Source organism: Rattus norvegicus, chromosome 16, assembly GCF_021556685.1.
Source record: "Rattus norvegicus strain SHRSP/BbbUtx chromosome 16, alternate assembly SHRSP_T2T, whole genome shotgun sequence".
Taxonomy (NCBI): Eukaryota; Metazoa; Chordata; class Mammalia; order Rodentia; family Muridae; genus Rattus; species Rattus norvegicus.
The window spans coordinates 76,337,496-76,358,576 of NC_141549.1; the positions used below are offsets into that span (position 1 = coordinate 76,337,496).

Sequence of the window (21,081 nt, forward strand, 5' to 3'; positions counted from 1 at the left end):
ACAAGTCTGTGACCATTTGGTTTGGGAAGGAAAGTAGTCACAAGTATGCAACTTGGCCATAATTTTTTTTTAAAGTTTCAGGCCTGCGAGATGGCACAGTAAATAAAGTGACTGGGTGGCTTCTGTGGCTCTACCCTCTGCAGCCCACAAAGCTTGTCTCCTAGGCTGAAGCCAGCTCCCCTCCATGGCTGCTGCTATTCTTAGTGGTCATCCCATAGTATTAACAACTCCGAAATGCTAGGTCTTCTTTTGAAACCGTGCTACACTCTCACCAACAGCCCCTTCTGGATTCTCTCAAGGAACTCCAGCCTTGCCACACAATGCCAAGCCTCAGCTGTTCTCTATGACCCCTCTATGTCTTCAAAACCAGTACCACCTGGGTGAGTCTTACACCAAGCTGTGCTGTCAGAGGAAGGTCCAACCTCAGGCATCTCTAGAACACAGCTTCTGTGTGTTGACTCTGAGAAAACACTTCTCAAAAGATTTCAACTCCACTATGCTGGTCTCTTACTAATCACTACTAACTTATTAGTTCTAGCTAACCAGCATCAATTGTCCCAGAAAAGCAATGGTTTTACTTGAGTGATTCTGGTCTCTTGTTAATCATGGCTGATTTTCAGTCCCAGCTAACCGGAACCACAAATTCTCAAATGGAAATATGCCATGGCCTGATAGTTTTTAGTGCCTCTCCAATCTCGCTCTGGAATTTCTCAAGCCAAATCTCCACTGTCTGCATTTCTCTCAGCGCCATTATCTTCCAACCGACCACATAAGAGCTCACAAAGCTTTGAACACTCAATGGCTCTTCTAGTTCAAAGTTCCAAAGTCCTTCCACAATCCTAGAAAACACATGATTAGACCTGTCAAGCAATATCCCACTTGTGGTATCAATTTGTCCTAGTCAAGGTTACTATCGCTATGATGAAACATCAGAAACAAAAGCAACTTGAAGGGAAAGGGGGTTTACAAATCACTGTTCACCATGGAAAGAAGTCAGGGCAAAAACCTGGAGGCAGGAGCTGATGCAGAAGCCATGGAGGGGTGCTGCTTACTGGCTTGTTCGTATATGGCTTCCTCAGCCTGCTTTCTTATAGATCCCAGCACCACCAGATGGTGGATGGTGCCGCCCACAATGGGCTGGGGCCTCCACCATCAACCACTAATTAAGAAAAGGCTCTACAGACTTGCCTGCAGCCCCATCTTATAGAGACATTTTCTTAATTAAGGTTCCTTCCTCTCAGACGACTTTAGCTTGTGTCGTGTTGACACAAAGCTATCCAGAACAAATACTCAAAGCAGAGGAGATCATTCTAGTCCATTATTCCTCTTTATTAGTAAAATCTGAAATCTTTCAAGAGAAAGGAAGGCATTTTACCAGCTGGCATAATTGGTTTAAAAAGACTGTCCTGGTAGGGACCAGTAGGCAAGCTGTAGGGGTTGAGGGAGGGGCTCCTACCAGTAACTTTCTGCCCAAGGGCATTCGTGCATGTATATGCTACTCAAAGAAAGGGATCATGATGATGAATACTGACTATCCGTTTATGTAATCTAGAATCATCTAGTGAACAAACCTCTGGGTATGCCTGGAAAAGATTATCTGTATTAGGTTGGTTTATGGGCACTCGGAGAGGGGTTGTCCAGATTAGGTTAATTGCGGGAGGTAAGCCCCTCTAAAAGTGCACAGTAGCATTCCGTGAACTGGGACCAAGACGAAATAAAAAAGAATGCTAGCATTCGTTGCTCTCTGCTTCCTGGCTGTGGATGCAATATGACCGGAAGTCTCACATTCCTGCTACAGTGCCTTCCCCGCCATGATGGACTTCCCTCACTCTGTAAGCAACAAATCAGCCTTCCCATCCTACAGTTGCTTTGGTTGGATATTTTGTTGCAGCAATGAGGAAAGTCAATGAATAGTGTGAAACAATTCAAACTTAGATAAACTCCACTCCAAATTAAATCATCTTGGTCAAAGCCTACAAAGAAGCTAATTATATTCTCAAGCCTTAGAGAAGAAGCAAGCACACTGTCTGCTACCTGAGAACATCGGAAGCAAGCGAGGCAAGGCGCAGGCTGTAGATCAATACTAGAGCACACTGCTCAGGTCAAGAGACTTTGGGATTTCCTTTTTGGCTAATACAGAAGAATGAAAAAAAAACACAATCAGGTCCGGAATGAATATGTCCTCTGGTGAATGCTAAGAAAAGAAGTCTGGAAGAAAAATCATCAGCGAACATTGCCAATCTGTACAGGTGGGGATCTGAGAGCCAAGTAGCAAACATATCACTACATGGGTTCTAAGAGCTAAAGTCTGTTTGCCTTTTACCAGGATTCATTCTGGATACCAAGGAATTACAAGGCAATTCAGAAATATATCTCGACAAAATTTGGTGTTACCATGAATCACATGGCTTGGGAAACAAGGGGATGCAGAAAGGACAGATGCATTGTGTTTATTTTCTACAACTGAATCAAGAAGGTGGGTTTATTATACCCAGCTGAACAAGGAGATGGGTTCTTAGTACACAGGTGAACAAGGAGGCAGGTTTAGCTAATCTTGGTAGGAAGTCTATTTAGGGAAGCAGTCTCAAGCTGCTGTTTTCCCAGAGGAGAAAGCAGTGGTTGTTTTTTTCTACATACACTGTCCATCATCATTTCTGTGAGGACCAAAGGCAGCCTTTTCCACTCCCATTGGTCTAGGCCATAAAGATGCTTGAGATGTCCATGCCTATGTCAAAGATTACAAATCCACTGGAATTCATCTGCTCTCTGCAACCATAGAAAAGACATCCATGTCTCAACAAAAATAAGGGTAAAGTATTTTCCCATTTGTAATATAGATTACATATGTAATATATATTGGTCACAACACGTGCGTGTGTGTGTGCGTGTGTGTGTGTATAAACATATGTATGGAAAATTACATTCCATTCATACCCTTATAATGTTTAAAAAAAACTGGGTATATCTGGGGGACTAAGAAGAATAAAGGAGGAATATTTTTACATTATACGCTACTTTATATTTACTGATTTTTTTTGAATTATATAAATTAACTGTTTCGGAAATGAATAAAATATTAATATAAAAATACATTTTTATATTCATATCTCACAAATTTTCTCAAAATACTTAAGTCATATTAAAAACTACCTGCTTATAATATAAAAGGAAAAAGAACCAAGTGATATAGACACAAATCAAACACAGGGAAAGAGAACAGTAGTGTCTGCCTCTACAGTGAACACAGTAAATACGCTTACAGTAAGGATTCTCATCCATTTTCTGAGTGTGGCAACACATTTGGGGTCAAAGCAAACGAGAAACATCCAGTTTCTCTGCGCAGACAGATCACATGCATCTGTCTTGATCAGGGTTGGTATCACTGCCATAAAATGCCGTGACCAAAAATGACTTGGGGAGGAAAGGGTTTATTTGACTTACACTTCCACAATGTAGCTGATCCCTGAAGGAAGTCAGGACAGAGCAGGAACCTGGAGGCAGGTGCTGACACGGAGGATGTGGAAGGATGCTGCTCACCAGCTCGCTCCTCCTGGTTTGCTCTGCCCGCTTTTTTTTTTTCCCAGAACCCAGGACCACCTACCCAGAGGTAGACCTGCCCACAAAGGGTTGGGTCCACCCCCATTAATCACTAATTAGGAAAATGCTCTATCAGTTTGCCTACAACCTGATAGTATAAAAGTATTTTCTCACTCAAGGTTCTGTCCTCTCAGTTGACAATGAATTAGCCAGAACAGCATCTTCCTCCTGTGTCTAGCTCAGTGAGTCTGCTGATCCTGCCATCTAGTCACCTTCCCCAACCTGTCAATTCTAGCCTGGGTCACACTGAAAACAGCCTTACAAGTGAGGAAGCTTATAGCTCTGTGAGCCTCCGTTCAAAACTCCGAACACAGATAAATGACTCAATGACTCAACTCAAAGATTTGGAAAAAGAAAGGATGAACCAAAGCCAAACCCAGTTAACATCACTGAATACTAAAACTCAGAGCAGACATCGAGGAAACAGAAACCAACAAAGCGATACAATGAACCAGTAAGTCTAAGAACTGATTCTTTGGGAAGTTAAGCATGACTGGCAGACACATGGCCTAACTAACTGAGAGAAGGAGAGAGGAACGCATTTAAAATGTATTCTGTTAACTGGAAAACCTAAAAGGAATGAATAAATTTCTATATTTAGCCAAACCACCAAAATTAAATCAAGAAACCAACAACCTAAACAGATCCATAATAAATGAGGAGATTAAATTTAAAAAAAAAAAAAAAAAGCTTTCCAGTAAAAGACAAAAGTCCAAGGCTAGATGGGTTCACAGCAGAATTCTACCAGACTTTCAAATATCTACGAAAGGGGAGGAGGAGGAGGAAGGGAGGGGGAGGAAGGGGAAGGAAGCGAGGTGAAGGAGGGAGAGTCAGGGGTAAGGGAAGAGAAGGAAAGGGAAGGAGAAAGGAGAGGGGAGGGAAGGGAAGGAGAAAGGAGAGGGGAGGGAAGGGAAGGGAAGGGAAGGGAAGGAGAAAGGAGAGGGGAGGGAAGGGAAGGGAAGGGAAGGGAAGGGAAGGGAAGGGAAGGAGGGAAGGACAGAGGGAGGGAGGAAGAATGAGGAAAGGAAGGAAATGAAAAAGAAAAAGAAAGGAAGGAAGAAAGGAAGGCAGGCAGGTAGGCAGGGAAGGAGGGAGGGAGAGAAGGAGGAGGAGTATTCTCAAACTGCTACAGACTCAGTGTAACTCCAATATCCAAACCAGGCAAAAGCACAAAGAAAATGAAATATCACAAGCCAATATCCCTGATGGACACAAACTCAAAAGTGCTGTGGAAAAAAAAAATACTTGCAAAAAGAATACAAACATAAATAAGAACAAGATTATCCACCATGGCCCAAGTTGTTTCTCTCTGGAATGCATTCATTATTCTAACACACACTAGTCATTAATTGCAATAAGTCACGTAAATGGACAGAACTGCGCAGACCATTTCTACTGCTGGTTCCGAATCTCTCCAGTACCTAACACCAGTACTTCCCGTCACACAGAAATACACAGTGACGCTCATCGATGGGCTCCCATCGGAAAGCAGGGTCATTACCAGCCTGGACTGAAGGAGTGAGCCAATCACAAGGGAGTTCTGGGCATCACAGCAACAGCGTTCTCAATGAGCTGAGTGAGATTCCTTTCTCACTGAGAAACCCACCCAACAGTCCATCTCAGCAGAGGTTGTCTGTAGACCTGAAGGCAGACGGACAGAATACCAGTTTTTCAAATAGTCCCCACTGGTTTGGGGTGCATTACTGTGTAGGTGTCCCAAACAAAGGGACAAACAGGAGAGACAAGAAATGGAGGGATCCCACACCCTGCCTCTGCCAGTTCTCTGCCTTGGCCTCTCTGCAGGCAGAATGCACAGGCTGTATCAGATACAAGGAAGGCAAGGGACAGACAAGCAAAAGGCATCGCTCAACGTCCACCCACTTAACGTTGCTGGGCGAAGTGTGACACCGCCGACGGGGATCTATTGACTGCTTTACTTTTCCTAACTCACGTGTGCTACATTCAATTAACACGGGCCATAAACAATTAGATTACACCACAGCAAGAGTCCAGGACATCAATAAACGAACCCAAGATCAAAATAACTATACCCTTAGTCAAGCAGCTAAGAGGTCTTGTTGTTTTCTTGTTAGTTTATTTCAAAACTTTGTTGTCTTAAATAATCTGGCATTAGCTTTCTGGTTCCACTAACATACAGTACGGAACAGCATCTCCAACATACTTAGGAAAGAGACCCATCTACCTCACAAGTGCTAACAATACCTATAATTAAATAAAATAGATATTAAATAATACACACACATACACACACACACACACACACACACACACACACACACACACACACATATATATATATATGGATATTATTCAGGAATTAGGGATGATCAAATAAGCAAAGCAGTTTCTATCCTCAAACATCAGGAACAAGGGTTAAAAATTAAAACAGAAAAGGCTTAATATAAAGGGCGTGCAATTTCAGAGCAGGAAAAACTCCCCTGATCTTCAGTGATATTTCAAAGTAACAGCACTTCCGTGCTTATGAGCAATGTCCGCAGAGATTAGAGAGTTCGTTATTTCCAAAACAATGAATTTATTCCCGATAAACAAATTCACTTTTTGCCGCTTCTGGTACTCACTTTCCTCTTGACAAAAGAATAATGTGTCGGCCTCCAGGTCCATAATTTTCACACAAATCAAAAGCGTGTGGGATGGAGGGAGGGTCCAGAAAGTTACAAAGTGCAGAAGTTAAATTTGCCACAAGCCGATACTATGCTGAATCTATGCAAATGAGGTGAAGTAGGTGTTAGGAGTGAGATAGGTGTAAGAGATTATTGAAAAGATACAGGAGGAGGTGTATGGCTTCTCTGTAAACATCACACCTTTCCCTACAGAGGACCCGAGTACCCACTGGGATCTCAGGAACCCATCCCCTGTGGAACGGCAGGGGTGGGCAACTCGGCTGACTTCTCTCCACAGATGTTGATTTCACAGATGTTCAACGAGCATGCTTGTCCCCCCATCACCAAAGCACAGCAGCATGGGAGTTCACGGCAATAAAAGAATTTCATATGCTCGACACACTCAGCTTCCGAAGCATTTCCACGAACACTATTAAAGGTTGCATTCAGTTATCACAAAACTTGGTGGGGAAGGCAGGGTTGTGAGTGCGAGCCCAGAGGGGTTCAGGGAGTGACAGTGACAACTGGCACTTATTACAGTCATCGGATGAAAATCAAAAATTGCTGGCTAAGCCTTGTAGTCTAAGCTTCCTTACAAGTCGCTACACCTGAAAACCCCTATTCCCACAGCTCTGTGCTCTTCAGAAACCAAAATACACAATGTAGCACTCAGTGTCTTGGGATCCCAGCTCTCTGTCCTCCCATCCTGGTTCCTCATTCCTCCCTGGGATGTAAGTCAGCCCCTCCTTAGCTCATCCTCCGCTGCTATGCAGGATCAAAGAGCATCTGTCAGGCGTCCCATGCCAGAGTTCACAATGCCCTTCTGGACTATTTGGCGTTTCGAACCTGCTCATGGTTGCAGGAGACTCCTGCATTCTGGTGAACACGTAGGGCACTGACCACTGGGAAGGATATCTGAAGAGGAAGCACCTTTACTCCTGCTGAGACCCAAGTTTCCCTGTGTGACTAGCAAGGGCCTTTGAGCTTGTCTTCACTGTCGTGTCTGACTGACATGTATTCCCTCACAGAGAGGGCAAATTGTGATATGCATCCCTCACAGAGAAAGCAAGCAAAGGAAGTCCACAGGGCTCTTGTGGTAGGAAGAACACATTAAAAATATTAATAAACATGAATGAATGAATGAATGAATGAATAAATAAATAAATAAATAAATAAATAAATAAATAAATAAATAAATAGTCTTGGAAGTACCCGGGGCTGCAGAATCATGTCCCCCAATCTTTAGTCCCTATTTCCAATAAACACGGTCAGGACTCACACTATACAGGCTTCCGACATGCCGTTCTGAAAACTCCCCAGTCCCATGAGCACATATCCTCAAGCCCCACAGCCAGACTGTGGTTGAGCGAGCGAGGCTCTCCTTACCTCATAATGGGCCACCCGCTGGGACTCGGATATCAGCTGTGCACTGCACACCTTGCAGTAACTGTCTGTAAATAAATCCTGATCGATATCGGAGGACTTCATCAGGCTAAAGAAAAGTCAACAGAAAAAAAAAAAAAGAAGAAGAAGAAGAGAGAAAGGGAGTCTGTTACTCTGACGAAAACTCAGAACACAAAGATGTGAAAAGCCAGGGTCCCAGGAGCTGGTGTGCTGATCAAGGAGACAGATATCTGTCCAACCCCCAGTGTTACCATACCAACTAACCTCCATGACGAGGAACTGATCGTTTGCCTATGAAAACCCAACAGAGGTGCTAGACCCTTAAAAGATAGACTCTATCTTTAACGTTTCTGCTTAAACAAACCAGATTTGCCGCTATGGTTTTTCTGTGACAAAATCATTAACACGTGTGACATAGATTAACAAAGCATTGTAAGGTACCCAATTCACGCAACAACGGCAAATAGGTCAAAAGCATTCTGATACGTCTTCACCCTAGAGATAAGATGTGGGTTACGAACCCAGATTCAGAAGTGTACAGACATGTATGCACAAAGCAGAGGACTTGTTTCTAAATATGTGGAGTGCGTTTCCAGAAACAATAGGTCACTGTTTTATAATAAGTTCATTTTGAAATGTTTCTATAATGAACAGGATTTTTTTTTTTTTACCAAGGGACAAGTTATCACAGGAGCTTTATATGCAATGTAAGAGGTGGTGGCTACACTTTAAAACAATCAGGATGCAGCCTTCCTTCCAACCTCACACCACGGAATACAAGGAGATCTTCCCATACATGCTGCCGTCTATATTTAGGGATTTCAGAGTCCATTACACCATCCCAACCACCTCACACCACAACTGAACAAATGGTAAATGAATGGGTCCTCTACCTCCAACCTGCCGTGAGAATGCAGCCCAAGTCCTCATGCCTTCAAAATGATAAGAGGCAACAGACAAAGCCAGTACCAGACCGCATTACAGCCAGGCAAGAGAGTCTCCACCTGTGGGCCCACTATGTGCATGGTGGGTGCGTCCTACTTTAATGCCCTCCCATTACCTTCTGGACTGTCCAAAAGTACATTACTGGGTGGTGACATGACCTAGCTGGCTCCCTCTTCCAAACAAGCCCGTTCCACCTCAGGAATGCTGCGGCCGTGTGGCGTGTGGGAAGTTCTCAACTCCCTGTGCTCCCGTTCTTCTCACAAACATGGAGATTGTAGAAGATTCTTATTTGTTGAAAATTGCAAGGAATCAAAGGAGGCAATATCTTAAAAGTGCTAAATATAAAACTTTAATCGTATTTTCAAATACCTGGAACAACCAATAATTATTGCAGATACCTTAGACCACTGAGTCTTAGAGCTGATGTGGATCTGTAGTTTCTGGAAGGATTTGTCCCTAGCAAGTGGTGGGTTGAAGCCCTCCTTCTGCCCTAGGCTAAGGTTTACTCCTCACCGTACACAATGCAATCTGTCTTGGGGAGGGTGCAATCTTTACGTCTCTTGGCTTGAATACAATCTACCCCGCTGTACCTTTCACTCATTAATTCTGCCTCAGGCTCAACAGCCAATCTTCCCTTTTCACCAGATGACCACACTTGAATTTCTGAAGAAAAAGTCTTCATGCCTCTTTCTGAGCCCTGCCCTCCCTCATAACCTTGTGTCTGTTTTCAGCATGGTCCATCTTCAAAAGCAGTACCAGGAAAGCAAGGAGGCTCCAGAATGGTCTAACAGGGAAAAGCAGACTCTACCAACAGTATAACCTCTGATGTAGTCTTTATTCTCATCCCAGAATGAAAACAGTGAAGACAACTTTTGAGCACAGGGGAAAATGCAACAGAACACGAGATCCGCCTAATGGGAAGTGAGAACCTACATCGTTAAGCCAAGTTCCTGTAAGTGGTTGGGCTCAAGGATTATCGTGTTCTCTGCTATTTTTAATAAAGAAGCACATAAAGACAGATTCATGGGTGACCTGCTTAATAAGGATCTCTGAGCTCCCCGCACACTCCTTCCTCATCACACGGCCAACTGCAGGAATCAGGCAGCGTGAAAGGATGTTCAGGTGCACGCTGGACTGAGCAGAGCGCGTGCGTGGGAGTCTGTGTCTCAGTGAAGCAGTTGTGCGGCAGAAATAGCTTTAAAGGCAAAACATTAAATGTGTAGACTACCGAAAAATCTCAAAAGAAGAGAAAAATATGGCTTTTCCCATCGTCTTACGTAAGAATATTGATTTGAGCAAGTCTGTGTGCAACGGAACAGGCAATGAAGACCCTCGTGGGTCTGAGGCATGAGTGAAATACCTGAATACGGTGTTAGTGGGAGGCCATTGCTGGACACGCACCAGGCTGGCCTGAAAGGAGAACTCTTTCTGTGCAGGTCACTCTAGACAAGGAGGAGATCCCATTTGTGACTCAAGGACTGGAATTCTCAAGAAGGAAAACTACCATCTAGTCACACACACACACACACACACACACTCACACACACACACTCACACATACACTCACACACACACACAGTCACACACACACACAGTCACACACACACAGGATTATTTGAAGAGCTCTCAGCTTCACTGTCCTTCAGAACAGAACAGGTGGAGAGAGAGAGAGAGAGAGAGAGAGAGAGAGAGAGAGAGAGAGAGAAGCAGAACAAACTTCCCTTCTTAGCCTTGTCCACTGTGTTAACTGGCCATGCTTCCTATAGTTGTTGGGACAGCAACTAAGCCATCAAGTCCTCCACAGTGTGAGGACCTCCCATCTGGAAGGTGCAAGGTCCTTGGGCATTATGGGTAAAAAAGATAAGCATCCTAGCACTGAATGGAGGAGTCTAATTTCCTCTAACTGAAAAAAAAAAAACAAAAAAACAAAAAAAACAAAATAACAAACCAAGTTTCATCGGTGCAGTTCAGCCAATAGCACACGTCAACGGCACATCACAAAGCCATCACCAGGGATGCGAGTGACCTAAATTATCTTCATCATTCACCCAGGATGCTGCCATCCCCAGGAGACCCAGAGCAGAGGAGCAGGCCATGTGTGAACCTAGTCAGATGACTTTGCTGTCCCAAGTTTATTCTAGGAGAACCAGGAATACAAAATTGACAGTATAAGAGTATGAGTTGAATGCAGAATTGGGCTGTGTGTGTGTGTGTGTGTGTGTGTGTGTGTGTGTGTGTGTGTGTGTGTGTTTCTCCCAGGATCCCCTCAGTATATATCCCTGGCTGGCCCAGAACTGGCTACACAGACCAGGGTGCCTCTAAATGCACTGAGCATCTCTACCTCCCTTTAAAGGAATGAAAGGCATATACCACTATATGCCTTTAATCACTTGGACACTACTGTGTATGGAGCAGAACAATGACAGCAGGCACAACCCTTGGTTCCCAGTCCTCAAGGGCAGTATAATGAGAAACACATACACACTCCCCTCAGACAAAGAACAGCTAAAACCATTGAGATGACAAGACAGATTATTGGGGAACTCTCCAAGGAGGTCAAATTAGATGTGAAGACTGGATGATGGATAAGGATAGAAGGAAACATGTCCAAACTCTAAATCAGTTCTTTCCCCTGGCCAGAGAGAGAGAGAGAGAGAGAGAGAGAGAGAGAGAGACAGAGAGACAGAGAGAGAGAGAGAGAGAGAGAGAGAGACAGAGAGAGAGAGAGAGAGAGACCTGCTTACCAGGGGGCATAAGAATGCATGTGAAGAGCTAACCATGGACACCGCAGAGTAAAACGGAAGCAAAGAGAGCTAAGAAAAGGATGGAGGATGGACTCAGGGGCACAGGGAGACGATCAGGAGAACCTGACCGCAGTCAAGTTCTAAATGTATCTCAGGGGGCACAGAGAGGCCTTTCCAGGGCCTTTAGATGCAGCTTTCTTCTGGCCTTCTTAACAGCAGACTGAAGAACCAAGGCTGAGACCATTATGGGCTCCACGAGAAGGACTATCCTCTCCTCTCCATGACTGGTAGTGTGAGATAAAGGTGACTCAAGAGACCTTGAGAGCCACATGAGGCTCCTGAGAGGAGCAAGCCATTAGCTCCCACTCTAGCTTTGGTGGCTCGACATCCAGGGTGTCCGGCCAGTTCAGTATGCTGCTTTCTGTGCTCTGGTGTCTGCCTGTGAAAGGGGGAGGGATGAGTCGCACCGGGATGCTGTGAGGACCAGAAGTAGCTCTGGTAGAACATCAGACCCTTCAGAGTGGCAGATGGCAGACCCTTCAGAAGCCAATATTCCGACCATTGTTAGCAGTATTACCAATTCTGATGTGGTGCTTTGGGAGTGATACCGTAAATATTTAAGAAGAGAAGTAAACAGAACCTCGTTGGAGGCTGAGCAGGACAATGGCAGACCCAGTGTGCTGAAACCATAGTCCTATTGACATTCTATTACCTGTACCATCCCCCAGTGATGAAACGCAGCTGCCAACCAACCCCTCCCGCCAGCTGACACCCAGGCTTGGGGCCTGTGAAGACCCCACACTCCAGAAATGTCTACAACCTATTTTTATCACTGGAAGTGCCGAACCTCGCTGAGGTAGCTTGAGGAGAATTTGTCCCCCTCTCTCCAGTTTCTGCTGCTCTCCCTGAAGCCTGCTCCCTACGAGCCACAAAAGGAAGCGTACGTAATTCAAGGTTTGGCCTCAGCCATCAACACCAGGAATCTTAGCCCACAACTCAGTGCTATGGCTGATCCAAGGTGTCTGAGTAGCCATGCTCCCTCAGGGATGGGCGGCATCAACCTCACCCCAGTTCTTTGAAGGATAAAACGCTGAAGGTCTCCACTGTGTGGTCCTCGCTCTGCCATTAGCCATGGCGGCTACCAGCCTAAAGCTCATTCTGGAGGTTAATAGTCTACCTTCCATCCACTGTCTCCTTTCAGTGGCCATTTAAGGGCAGGAATTAAGACTTGTGCCATTTCCAACCTGAGAGCCCCGCAGGTATCACAGAGGCTACTCGGTGAACTCTCCAGATCCACAGATCCACTACTGCAGCTCCTTTAAATGCAATCCTCACAGCACCTGATCCTTGCGAACTCTCCCAGTCTGGGAGTAAAGATTTTGCCGGAGGCTTCCCCCTACACCAGCTCTGCGAGAGCCCTGTTTTCTCTCTGAAAACACTAAGACTTGGGGCTGATTAACTTGCCTGAAGGTTCCTGAGTCTCCAACATGACAGTCTGTGTTCCAGGACAAGGATGACTCCTCTGTCCATAGGCGAATCCCCTGGCTGGGCTGCCTTTCTCCACTCTCTGTGTGCTGCTTAGTCTATGCCATTGTCCCTCTGTCCAGGACCATAAAAGGTGTTTGAAAGCCCAGGATAGATGCCTAAGTGGCCATCTCTGACCTCAATGCCTAGACTTCCCTTTCTTGGCCTGAACCTGCCACCATCTTATAGATATTCTGAATCCACATTTATATCCACAAGATTTCTGACATGGGCCCCAGGATCACATTCAGATTAGGTACCCACCACTATTTTCAGGCCTTCTGATCCAGTCTGGCACCTCCCCCTCAACCCCTGCCATATGCCCTTCCTGCCCACCATGAAATAACTAAGCAGCTCTCAGCTTCTCTGACCTCTGCCTTCTTTCCAGTATTCAACCCAGACAACCTGAGCTTTTATCTCCTGCAATGGCCCCCTAAGAATGTTCTCAATTAAAATGCACCTTCCACATTTAGCAATCAGTTATACCCCACAAAGCACTTACAAGGCTTTTTGTTTGTTTGTTTGTTTTTCTGCTCTGGTTTATTGGTGTTAAAACTATGCTTAGAACGTCGAAGGGAGGTAGGTGTTGGAATCACGACTGGCCCGTCTTTAACATAAAACAGTAAGCCTTGGATTGTTATGTTGTCCTTGTTGGCTTCTATTCCCCAAACCCTGATGCGATCTCCAGTGCTGTCTAGCTATTCCTGTTTTTCTCCTCCTCCCCCTCCTCCCCCTCTTCCTCCTCCTCCCCCTCCTCCTCCTCCCCCTCGTCCTCTTCCTCCTCCTCCTTCTGGGTCTCTGTCACTCTAGCCTACTCCACTAGCTTACCTAGCAACAAAGACAAACAGAGGCGGAAGGCAGAAGGATGCTTCCACATACAAGTCAACGGTGCTCTTCTGTCACCCCTAAAGGCACCCACGAGCCTCTGATGATGCCTTTGTCCTGTCTCCACTGCATCTCCCTCCAAGCTAAGAGGATGATCCAGTGATACAGGGCTGGTTGCCGTGGCAGCAGACTAAGCAGGGAAGAAGAAGAAGAAAAAAAAAAAAAAACAGCCAAAAAAATTACTCCAGAAATGAAAGTAGGTTCCAAAATCCAGCCAGAGGGCGGGACAGCAAGCGGACATGAGCAGGAACAGAACAGATAAGGATGTCTGTGCTGGGGTTTTTTTGTTTGTTTGTTTGTTTGTTTGTTTGTTTTCTGTCTCATCTTCCTGCCCATGTTTCCTCATAAAAGATCTTCCAAAGTGCCTTTGTTCGGGGTGAAGGTCAAAGATCTGATCATCTCGAAGAACCCTTAGGATTCTGTGCTTCTCCAAATTACATCCACCCTTCTGGCCAGGAGGCCTAACGTTCCAATAAAGAAATTTGGTAGCTCACACACTCGCCACCCATCAGCCAGATACACCCACAAGTTCTGTTTCCTACCCTGAGCTGAAAGCATCCCCTTTTCTACCCCCACACTTTTCCCTTGCTCCGTGTCAACAGCAGGAGCAAAACTGACTCACACCATTTGAGTAATTGCTTCTTAAGGACACCACTCTCTTCCCTTGTAAGACAAGGCTCTCTGGTTCCTGACTCACAGGCACGTGCCGCTGCTGGTTATGCACTTTATCCTGGCAACGGGACCACATCTGTCAGCCTCTCTCTTAGGTGCACAGAACCACATCTGTCAGCCTGTCTCTTATGTGCACAGCCTAGCCCAGTGGCATCTGGGAAGGAAGGCAGCATCGCGCTGCCAGCTTGCAGGACAGTGGTACTCTAGCCAAACTCTGAGGCAAGCCACAGTGCTCGCAGCAGGTGCCTGGCTCCCAGCCACTTCTCCTATCTGGTTCCTTTCCCTTTGAATGGACAAGTTTGAACTGCAGCTCCCACGGGGTATCAGCAGCATTGGCATTGAGTGGTGAGGCCACAGCTTCGGCTTCTCTATGTGCTTCTTTGTAAATCCCTTAGGAATCTCATGCCTCTTGCCAAATGTCATCTACCAAAGTCTCAGACATGTCACAGCCTGGCATAGATTGTCCCTCTACTCATTAATCAGACTTTTATTATTGGGTACCGTTACCTGCCTGGCACTGCTTGGATTCCAAGGTTAGTGTACTGTTAGTGAAACTCTAAAACTCTGGTCTCATGCAGAAGATCCTTGCATAAGAACCAAATAGACACCATGCTACCCCAACCGACAGGCTATCAGCTCCCTCTCCACATCAATAAAAGATTCACCCCAACTGAGACAAAAAGCTTCCTATACTCCCAACACCATCGGTGCCATCTAAGGATCTTTTCTTGCCCTAAAGGTTCTGGCCAAAATGAAGTTAATACTAAAAGTCCCCCTCCCTCCACCTAACAGTAAGCTGCAAGCAAGTGCCAGAAACAAAAGTGCCTGATGGGGGGGGGGGACCCTCTGTCTAGGCTTCTAGAAGATACTTAACACCAAGTATCAAGCTATTGGGGAATAGCTTGATGTGTTGGGTAGTAACAAATCTGCCTATGCCCAATGATTGATGGACCTAGCAAGCTGATGAAGCAATTATCAGGGAAAACTACGCTTCCTTCTGCAAGACACTGCTGGATAAACCCCGGCAACTTCATCAGTCGGGTGGACAAAAGGTAGAGAACTTGGGTTTTCAGCTCTTTTTCCGTGTCAAGTCAGAGCAAAACCAGAGCCAACCCCACATGGGAAAAGACAGAAGCAGTGAAACAGGAAGCTCCTAAGGCCAGGAGGACAGCAAAGTGGGAGAGGGAAAGTGAGAGAGCCAAGTGTATCCTGCTTGTCATTCACTGCATCAAACCAATGACCCACACTCATGGTTTAGAGAGTCAGATCCTACCCACTGCCATTCAAATGAGGAAGATGGCACAGGGGTCAGGTGCATACACTGCTCCTGAAGGGGGCCATGGGTTGAATTTCCAGCACTCATGTTGGTCTGCTCTCAACCACCCACCTTTAACCCCAGTTCTAGGAGTATCTGACATCTATAGTCACCTGCACCCATGTACACACACACACACACACACACACACACACACACACACACACACGCACACACACATTAAAATAAAATAATAAAATGATAATAAGCAATAATGCTAATAAATCTTAAAATCATTGTGGAGCTATCAAATTCTAAAGAAAGCTGGTGAACGCAAAAGAAGAGTGGATTTCTTTAATTAGCCAAAAAAGTAAATCATAGCACGTCTTTTCAACATTTGCTACAAGTCTTCAAACTTACAGTATATAAATAAGCAAGCATTCCTCTACTGAAGTCATCTGCATGACTGGGGAAGACAGGACTGCCCCTGTCTTCAATGCAACAATCGTACAGACGGCTGTGCCTACATCCAAAGGTGACAGAAGGCAGCGTCACCAACCATTGCCTGGCTTTGGACCCAGGCTGCATGTCTACTACCTGGGTAGCCAGTCAGCCAGACATAGCCCTCTCCACCCCTCCTTCAGGACAGCGTGCTAACTTAATGTGACTTCTTCAGGGAATCCAAACTGCCAGGCCCTGATTTGCCTCACCACCTACCTGCCCCCGCACCAACAAACTGCAGGACATCTGGAGTGGCCAAAGGGCCACTTGAATTTAAATTTTAATTATTCATTAACTTCGTAATTATTGAATTAATTAATTCCATCTTGTAACTAAAATATTTCTGAGAGAGGGGAAAGGACTGGCTACCTATCAAGAAAGTTTCCAGAGCTTGCCGTCTGTGCCATCTACTAAGTAGCAATTTCTTTCAAATACGAGAGTTGGTTTGAGGTCTTGTGACACATCCTGTCTTGGCATGCAGGTTGTAATGAAGATGCTGATGGCTCAGAGAATTCAGTCACCATGGAATTGGACACGTAAAGGTTACTGTGTACATATTGTGTTCATGAATAATCAATGAGGGGACTGGTGACAACAAGGGCGTCAGGCTATCTTAAGTGCTGTGGAAGGTGTGGACACAGGATCTTCCATGAAATTTTAACAAGACAGCTTGAAACCCAAGCATTATTCTACAAACCAAACAGCCCTACTCAGACTTTCCAGGGTGGGGGAGGGAGCGGGAGATCTTGCTTATGTACAACGTGGGGCAGGTAACGTATGGGAAGGCACCTTCTTCAAATACCAAAATTTGTTCACCTAACGTATGCGCAGAGTAGATAAATAAACTGAGATAGAACGGCTGCATAAACAACACAGCAAAACAGCAGAATATGGATGAACCACGGCCACCTAAGAATCTCGTGAAAAGAAAATCCAAATTGTATACAGATAAGACATGTTTTTAAGCCATTGACACATATCCAGGTAAGGATACAACTCAGAAAATGTTCGGAAGTAATTAAGCACAGGATACAAGATGACGGTACCTCAAGTGGAAAAGGAAGAAAAACATGGCAAGAAAGAACCAGAGAGCTATGGGTAGGGACGTTGCCAGATCTCACCCTTGCTTCAGAAGATGCCCTGTGGGTGCTCATTCTGCTACTACAGATGGTAAATGGTGAAAGTGATAATCTGATGACAGCGATGACAGATAAATAGACACATAGACAGATGGGTGGATGGATGGATGGATGGATGGATGGATGGATGGATGGATGGCGTATAGATGACAGAAAGGTATATGATAGATGACAGAAGGTATATGATAAATGACAGATAAGCACCATGTACATACCAATGAGGGCAGGTTTGTCTGGAAATGAAGCATCTATATTCTGTGTCACAGATAGCTTTTTCTTGGTTCAGTCTCCACTTGAAAAAGATTATAGAGTCCCCTTTTATGTCCAAAGTACCATGTGGCTAATCTCTGCATATAAATGATGTATATATACTTCTAGCCCAGGCCTAAAGGTCCAGTGCACACTGAAAGAAAGCTGATCTCTCTCTCTCTCTAAAAAGGATGGATTCTGTCACCTTGGTAAACCTTAAAGCCTGTGTTCAAGGACACAGAGGCATTGAAGACCTGAACACAGACTAGAATCTCAAGTTACAAGTTCCTGAAATGAGCCTTTGACGTCCTCAGCCACCCCGATTCCTGGATTTATCTAGCATCACCTTAACTATATTTCAATCATTAGCTTCGTATGACTGAAAAACAGCATACAGATAAGCACCTTCTACCTGGGCAAGTATCTTATAAGTCTTGTGGGGGGGGGGGGGTGGGGGCAGGAAAAAAGGACTTTTAGAGGTTTTTCCACTCTAGAAATTAGACTGTTACACTTGCCCCTGTGATTAGTGCCACGATCTCAGTGTGGCCGCTTGTTCACTGCAGGAGCAATGCGGTCCACTACTTCCTGGAGACTAAAATAAATTTATAGAAATGCAAGGCATCATTTTTGGGCCTGAAGCCTGTCACTGGTACACTGACCAGAGATGGGGTGCAGGTCCTGGAGGCCCTTTAGCAATACTGTTCTTTCTCTCTGCCTTTGAACAAATCTGTCTCACTACCTCTGGCAGGGCCATGCTTCTGTCTTGTGAAATCTACTTGGATATCCTATGAGGGGGCAAACCGAGCAGATGGTCAGGACCACTGGGATGCCAGGTAATGACCAAGTGCTTCACATCAGAGTAGCTGGGTCTTGTCACCTCGCCAGAAATGACAGCTTGGCCTGTCTGGCAATAGCCCTGATGTTGGGAAGAAAGCACACATCTCTCCAGTCAGTTCTTAATTTATTTATACTTTCTAACCCACCCACCCCCACCCCTACCCCCATTCACTCTTCTCTCCTTAACAGCCAAGATGAATGGCAACTGGGCAGCTTCCTGGAAAGGAGATTGAGTTGGTACAGATTCATCCCCTGGCTGGCTTGCTCCGTCCCAGGCTGTGGGGCAGACCGAGCATATCCATATGGGCTGGCAATGCTCTCTGTTGCCTGTGTTCACTTAGCATCACTCTGGTCTCTAGCCTGAGAGAGAACTGCCAGTGCCCCCTCCCATGCCAACCGCCTACCAGCAGCTGACTGTGACCTTTCACCTCCATGCTCCCTCCTCCTCCTGTCCCCCTTTGAAAGGGCAGGAGGGCCCGCTCTCATCGACAGCTAGCAAGCAAAGAGAAGATGGAGGGCCTGGCTGGCAGATAAAGGGCAGAGGAAACGGTGGCGAGAGAAAGCGAAAAGGCGTGTGACACTCCTTTTGTAGCTGAACGTCTTCTTGGATCTGAGCATCCTGGTGGGAGAATAAGGCCATCCCAAGGTATAGACAAATTTTAAAACATCATGTCATTACATAGGGTCTGGGGGATCATCTAATCCAATCCCTTCGGATTAAGAAATAATACACAACGGTACCCAATGTCCCCCATGTAGGTAAAAAGAGGACATACCCATTACCTCTTATAGGTCAAAGGAAAATGGAGATGATTAACCACCCCCCATAGCATTCTTTTTCTAAAACTCATTTCCAACTCTTAGCTGTTTCCTTTAAAGAGCCATTCAGCCAGGAAGGAACAACACCTGTCAGTTTCAACTCTTGGAAGGCAACACATGTGACTGGCCAGGAACACCGTGACCTACAAGAACCTTCCTCCTGACCACATCCCAAAGGTGCCTGACAACCTGGAGGCAGGCAGGGGTCTTACCTCACGTGCAACATCTTCATTTACAAAGGTCAAACCCAGGCATCCGTGACATGTGACCGTCTTTGTGACACCATTCGGTGGATCAAAGTACTGATTGCATTCAAAAGAGAGCACCAGCTGCAGTTATTCCTATTTCTCACGGATCAAATATAGCATCATGTCCCCAAGTCAATAGGCTCTGACTTGCTGACCGAGTAACCAGGACCGATCGGATAATGAAGACTGGGAACATGAAAGTGCAGCAATCCTGGTACCATCTCAAGGAGGATCTCGCCCCTATTATCGGGAATATGGGTAGCATTCAGCCTTGGCAGACAGCCCTTTAGGACCAGCCTCTGCTGCAGAGAGAGGATTACTCACTCACCGTCACTCCTCCCTTGGTGGCCATATCCACCAGCTGGGGTCACAGAGGAAAAGAATTCAAATCTTTGCCCTTCGCAGTAGGCCAACACCAAGAGGCTACCTCAGTTGCAAACCCCAAACAGGGCCACCTCAAGTCCCTCTACTGAAGTCCAGCTTCTCCCTGCTTCACCCTACTCTGCCCATGCCCCTCTCAGTTATTCCTCTCCACAAGAGCATCCCTAGCAAGTCCTCTGAGCAGCAAGCTCTCAGGAGTCCGTTTCCTGGCCAGCCCTAATGGTGGCTGTTCTATCAGGATGCGGCCCTCACACAGTAGGCCCACACTGAACTCTGCCTCATTGGTCATTGGCGATGCACTGTATTCTACAGCCAGAGACTGAATCGATTCCCAGAGCCCAATAACTCCAGAAGTTCCTGAATCTATTCACAAAATAGCATTTATGTGAAAGGAGGAAATGAATTGTTTCTGGCAAAGCTGTATCCTGGGATACCTTCAATACTGCTTAATAATATGCCAGCGCTGAGTCCCAATTCCTGTTCTTTTGAACACACAATATAGCTACAGACACTATCTACCATCTGACTTGAACTAATGCTTCTGAGTTCCATAATGTCAAATAAGTCATATTTCAGTAACGCTTCCTACCCACTGCTAAAAATATTTTTTTTCTTCCCACACAGCTATTCCTAATGAGATATTTCAAGCCACCTGGCACCCGAGGGAGTTCCTTGGCTAATTTACCCAGGAGTCCCATGAAAGAGAAAACTGTACACTATAGTACCCCCACTTGAAGCTGGCATCAGAGGGCAGGAAGAGCAGCAACCCTATAGATCATTCTGCCCTAAAACAAAAGCTGTCCCTTGAGGTGTCGTATGACCATAGACGATCAAACTCAATATAGTTTATCGCATGTTTGTGAAATGAATATGCCCACAGAAGGTGCAGGTTGGCTTTGCCCTAGGAACTTTGTTGCTCCTGGGCCTCTTGTGAGAAGAAGCCTGAAGTCTGAACAACTTCTAGCTACCGATGTAGAAACGTGGTGAGCTCAGCTGTCACCAGCCAACAGCTGCTCTTGCCTCAGTCCCCTCCACAGCTTGTGGATGGTGCATGCGCATCTCTTATCATTCAGCTAATCCTGGTACCAGGCAGCACTTCCCCAGGATGCTCTCTCTAATCTCCAGAAAGCTGGGTTAAGGCTCCTTTTCAGGTCCATCTAGCACCTTAAAAACCCCTTTGTCCTAACGCATTCTTGGAAGGGCGGTCCATCTAGCACCTTAAAAACCCCTTTGTCCTAA

General features: G+C 45.6%; 2 protein-coding genes across 4 annotated transcripts in view; one reads left to right on the forward strand and one right to left on the reverse strand.

The window, feature by feature from the left end:
• Erich1 (glutamate-rich 1) overlaps nt 1-21,081 on the forward strand; it is a gene marked incomplete at its 5' end in the record, with an annotated part of 52,793,804 nt that overhangs the window by 45,466,936 nt on the left and 7,305,787 nt on the right.
• Zmat4 (zinc finger, matrin type 4) overlaps nt 1-21,081 on the reverse strand; it is a 430,441-nt gene that overhangs the window by 312,097 nt on the left and 97,263 nt on the right. For 3 of the 4 annotated variants that reach the window (XM_087589121.1, XM_087589120.1, NM_001134747.1), the window contains 1 exon segment: nt 7,626-7,731. The exons of the other annotated variant lie outside the window; for it this stretch is intronic. In XM_087589121.1, the coding sequence (XP_087445247.1) occupies nt 7,626-7,727 (102 nt within the window). In that variant the 5' untranslated portion in view covers nt 7,728-7,731. 4 annotated transcript variants of the gene reach the window in all.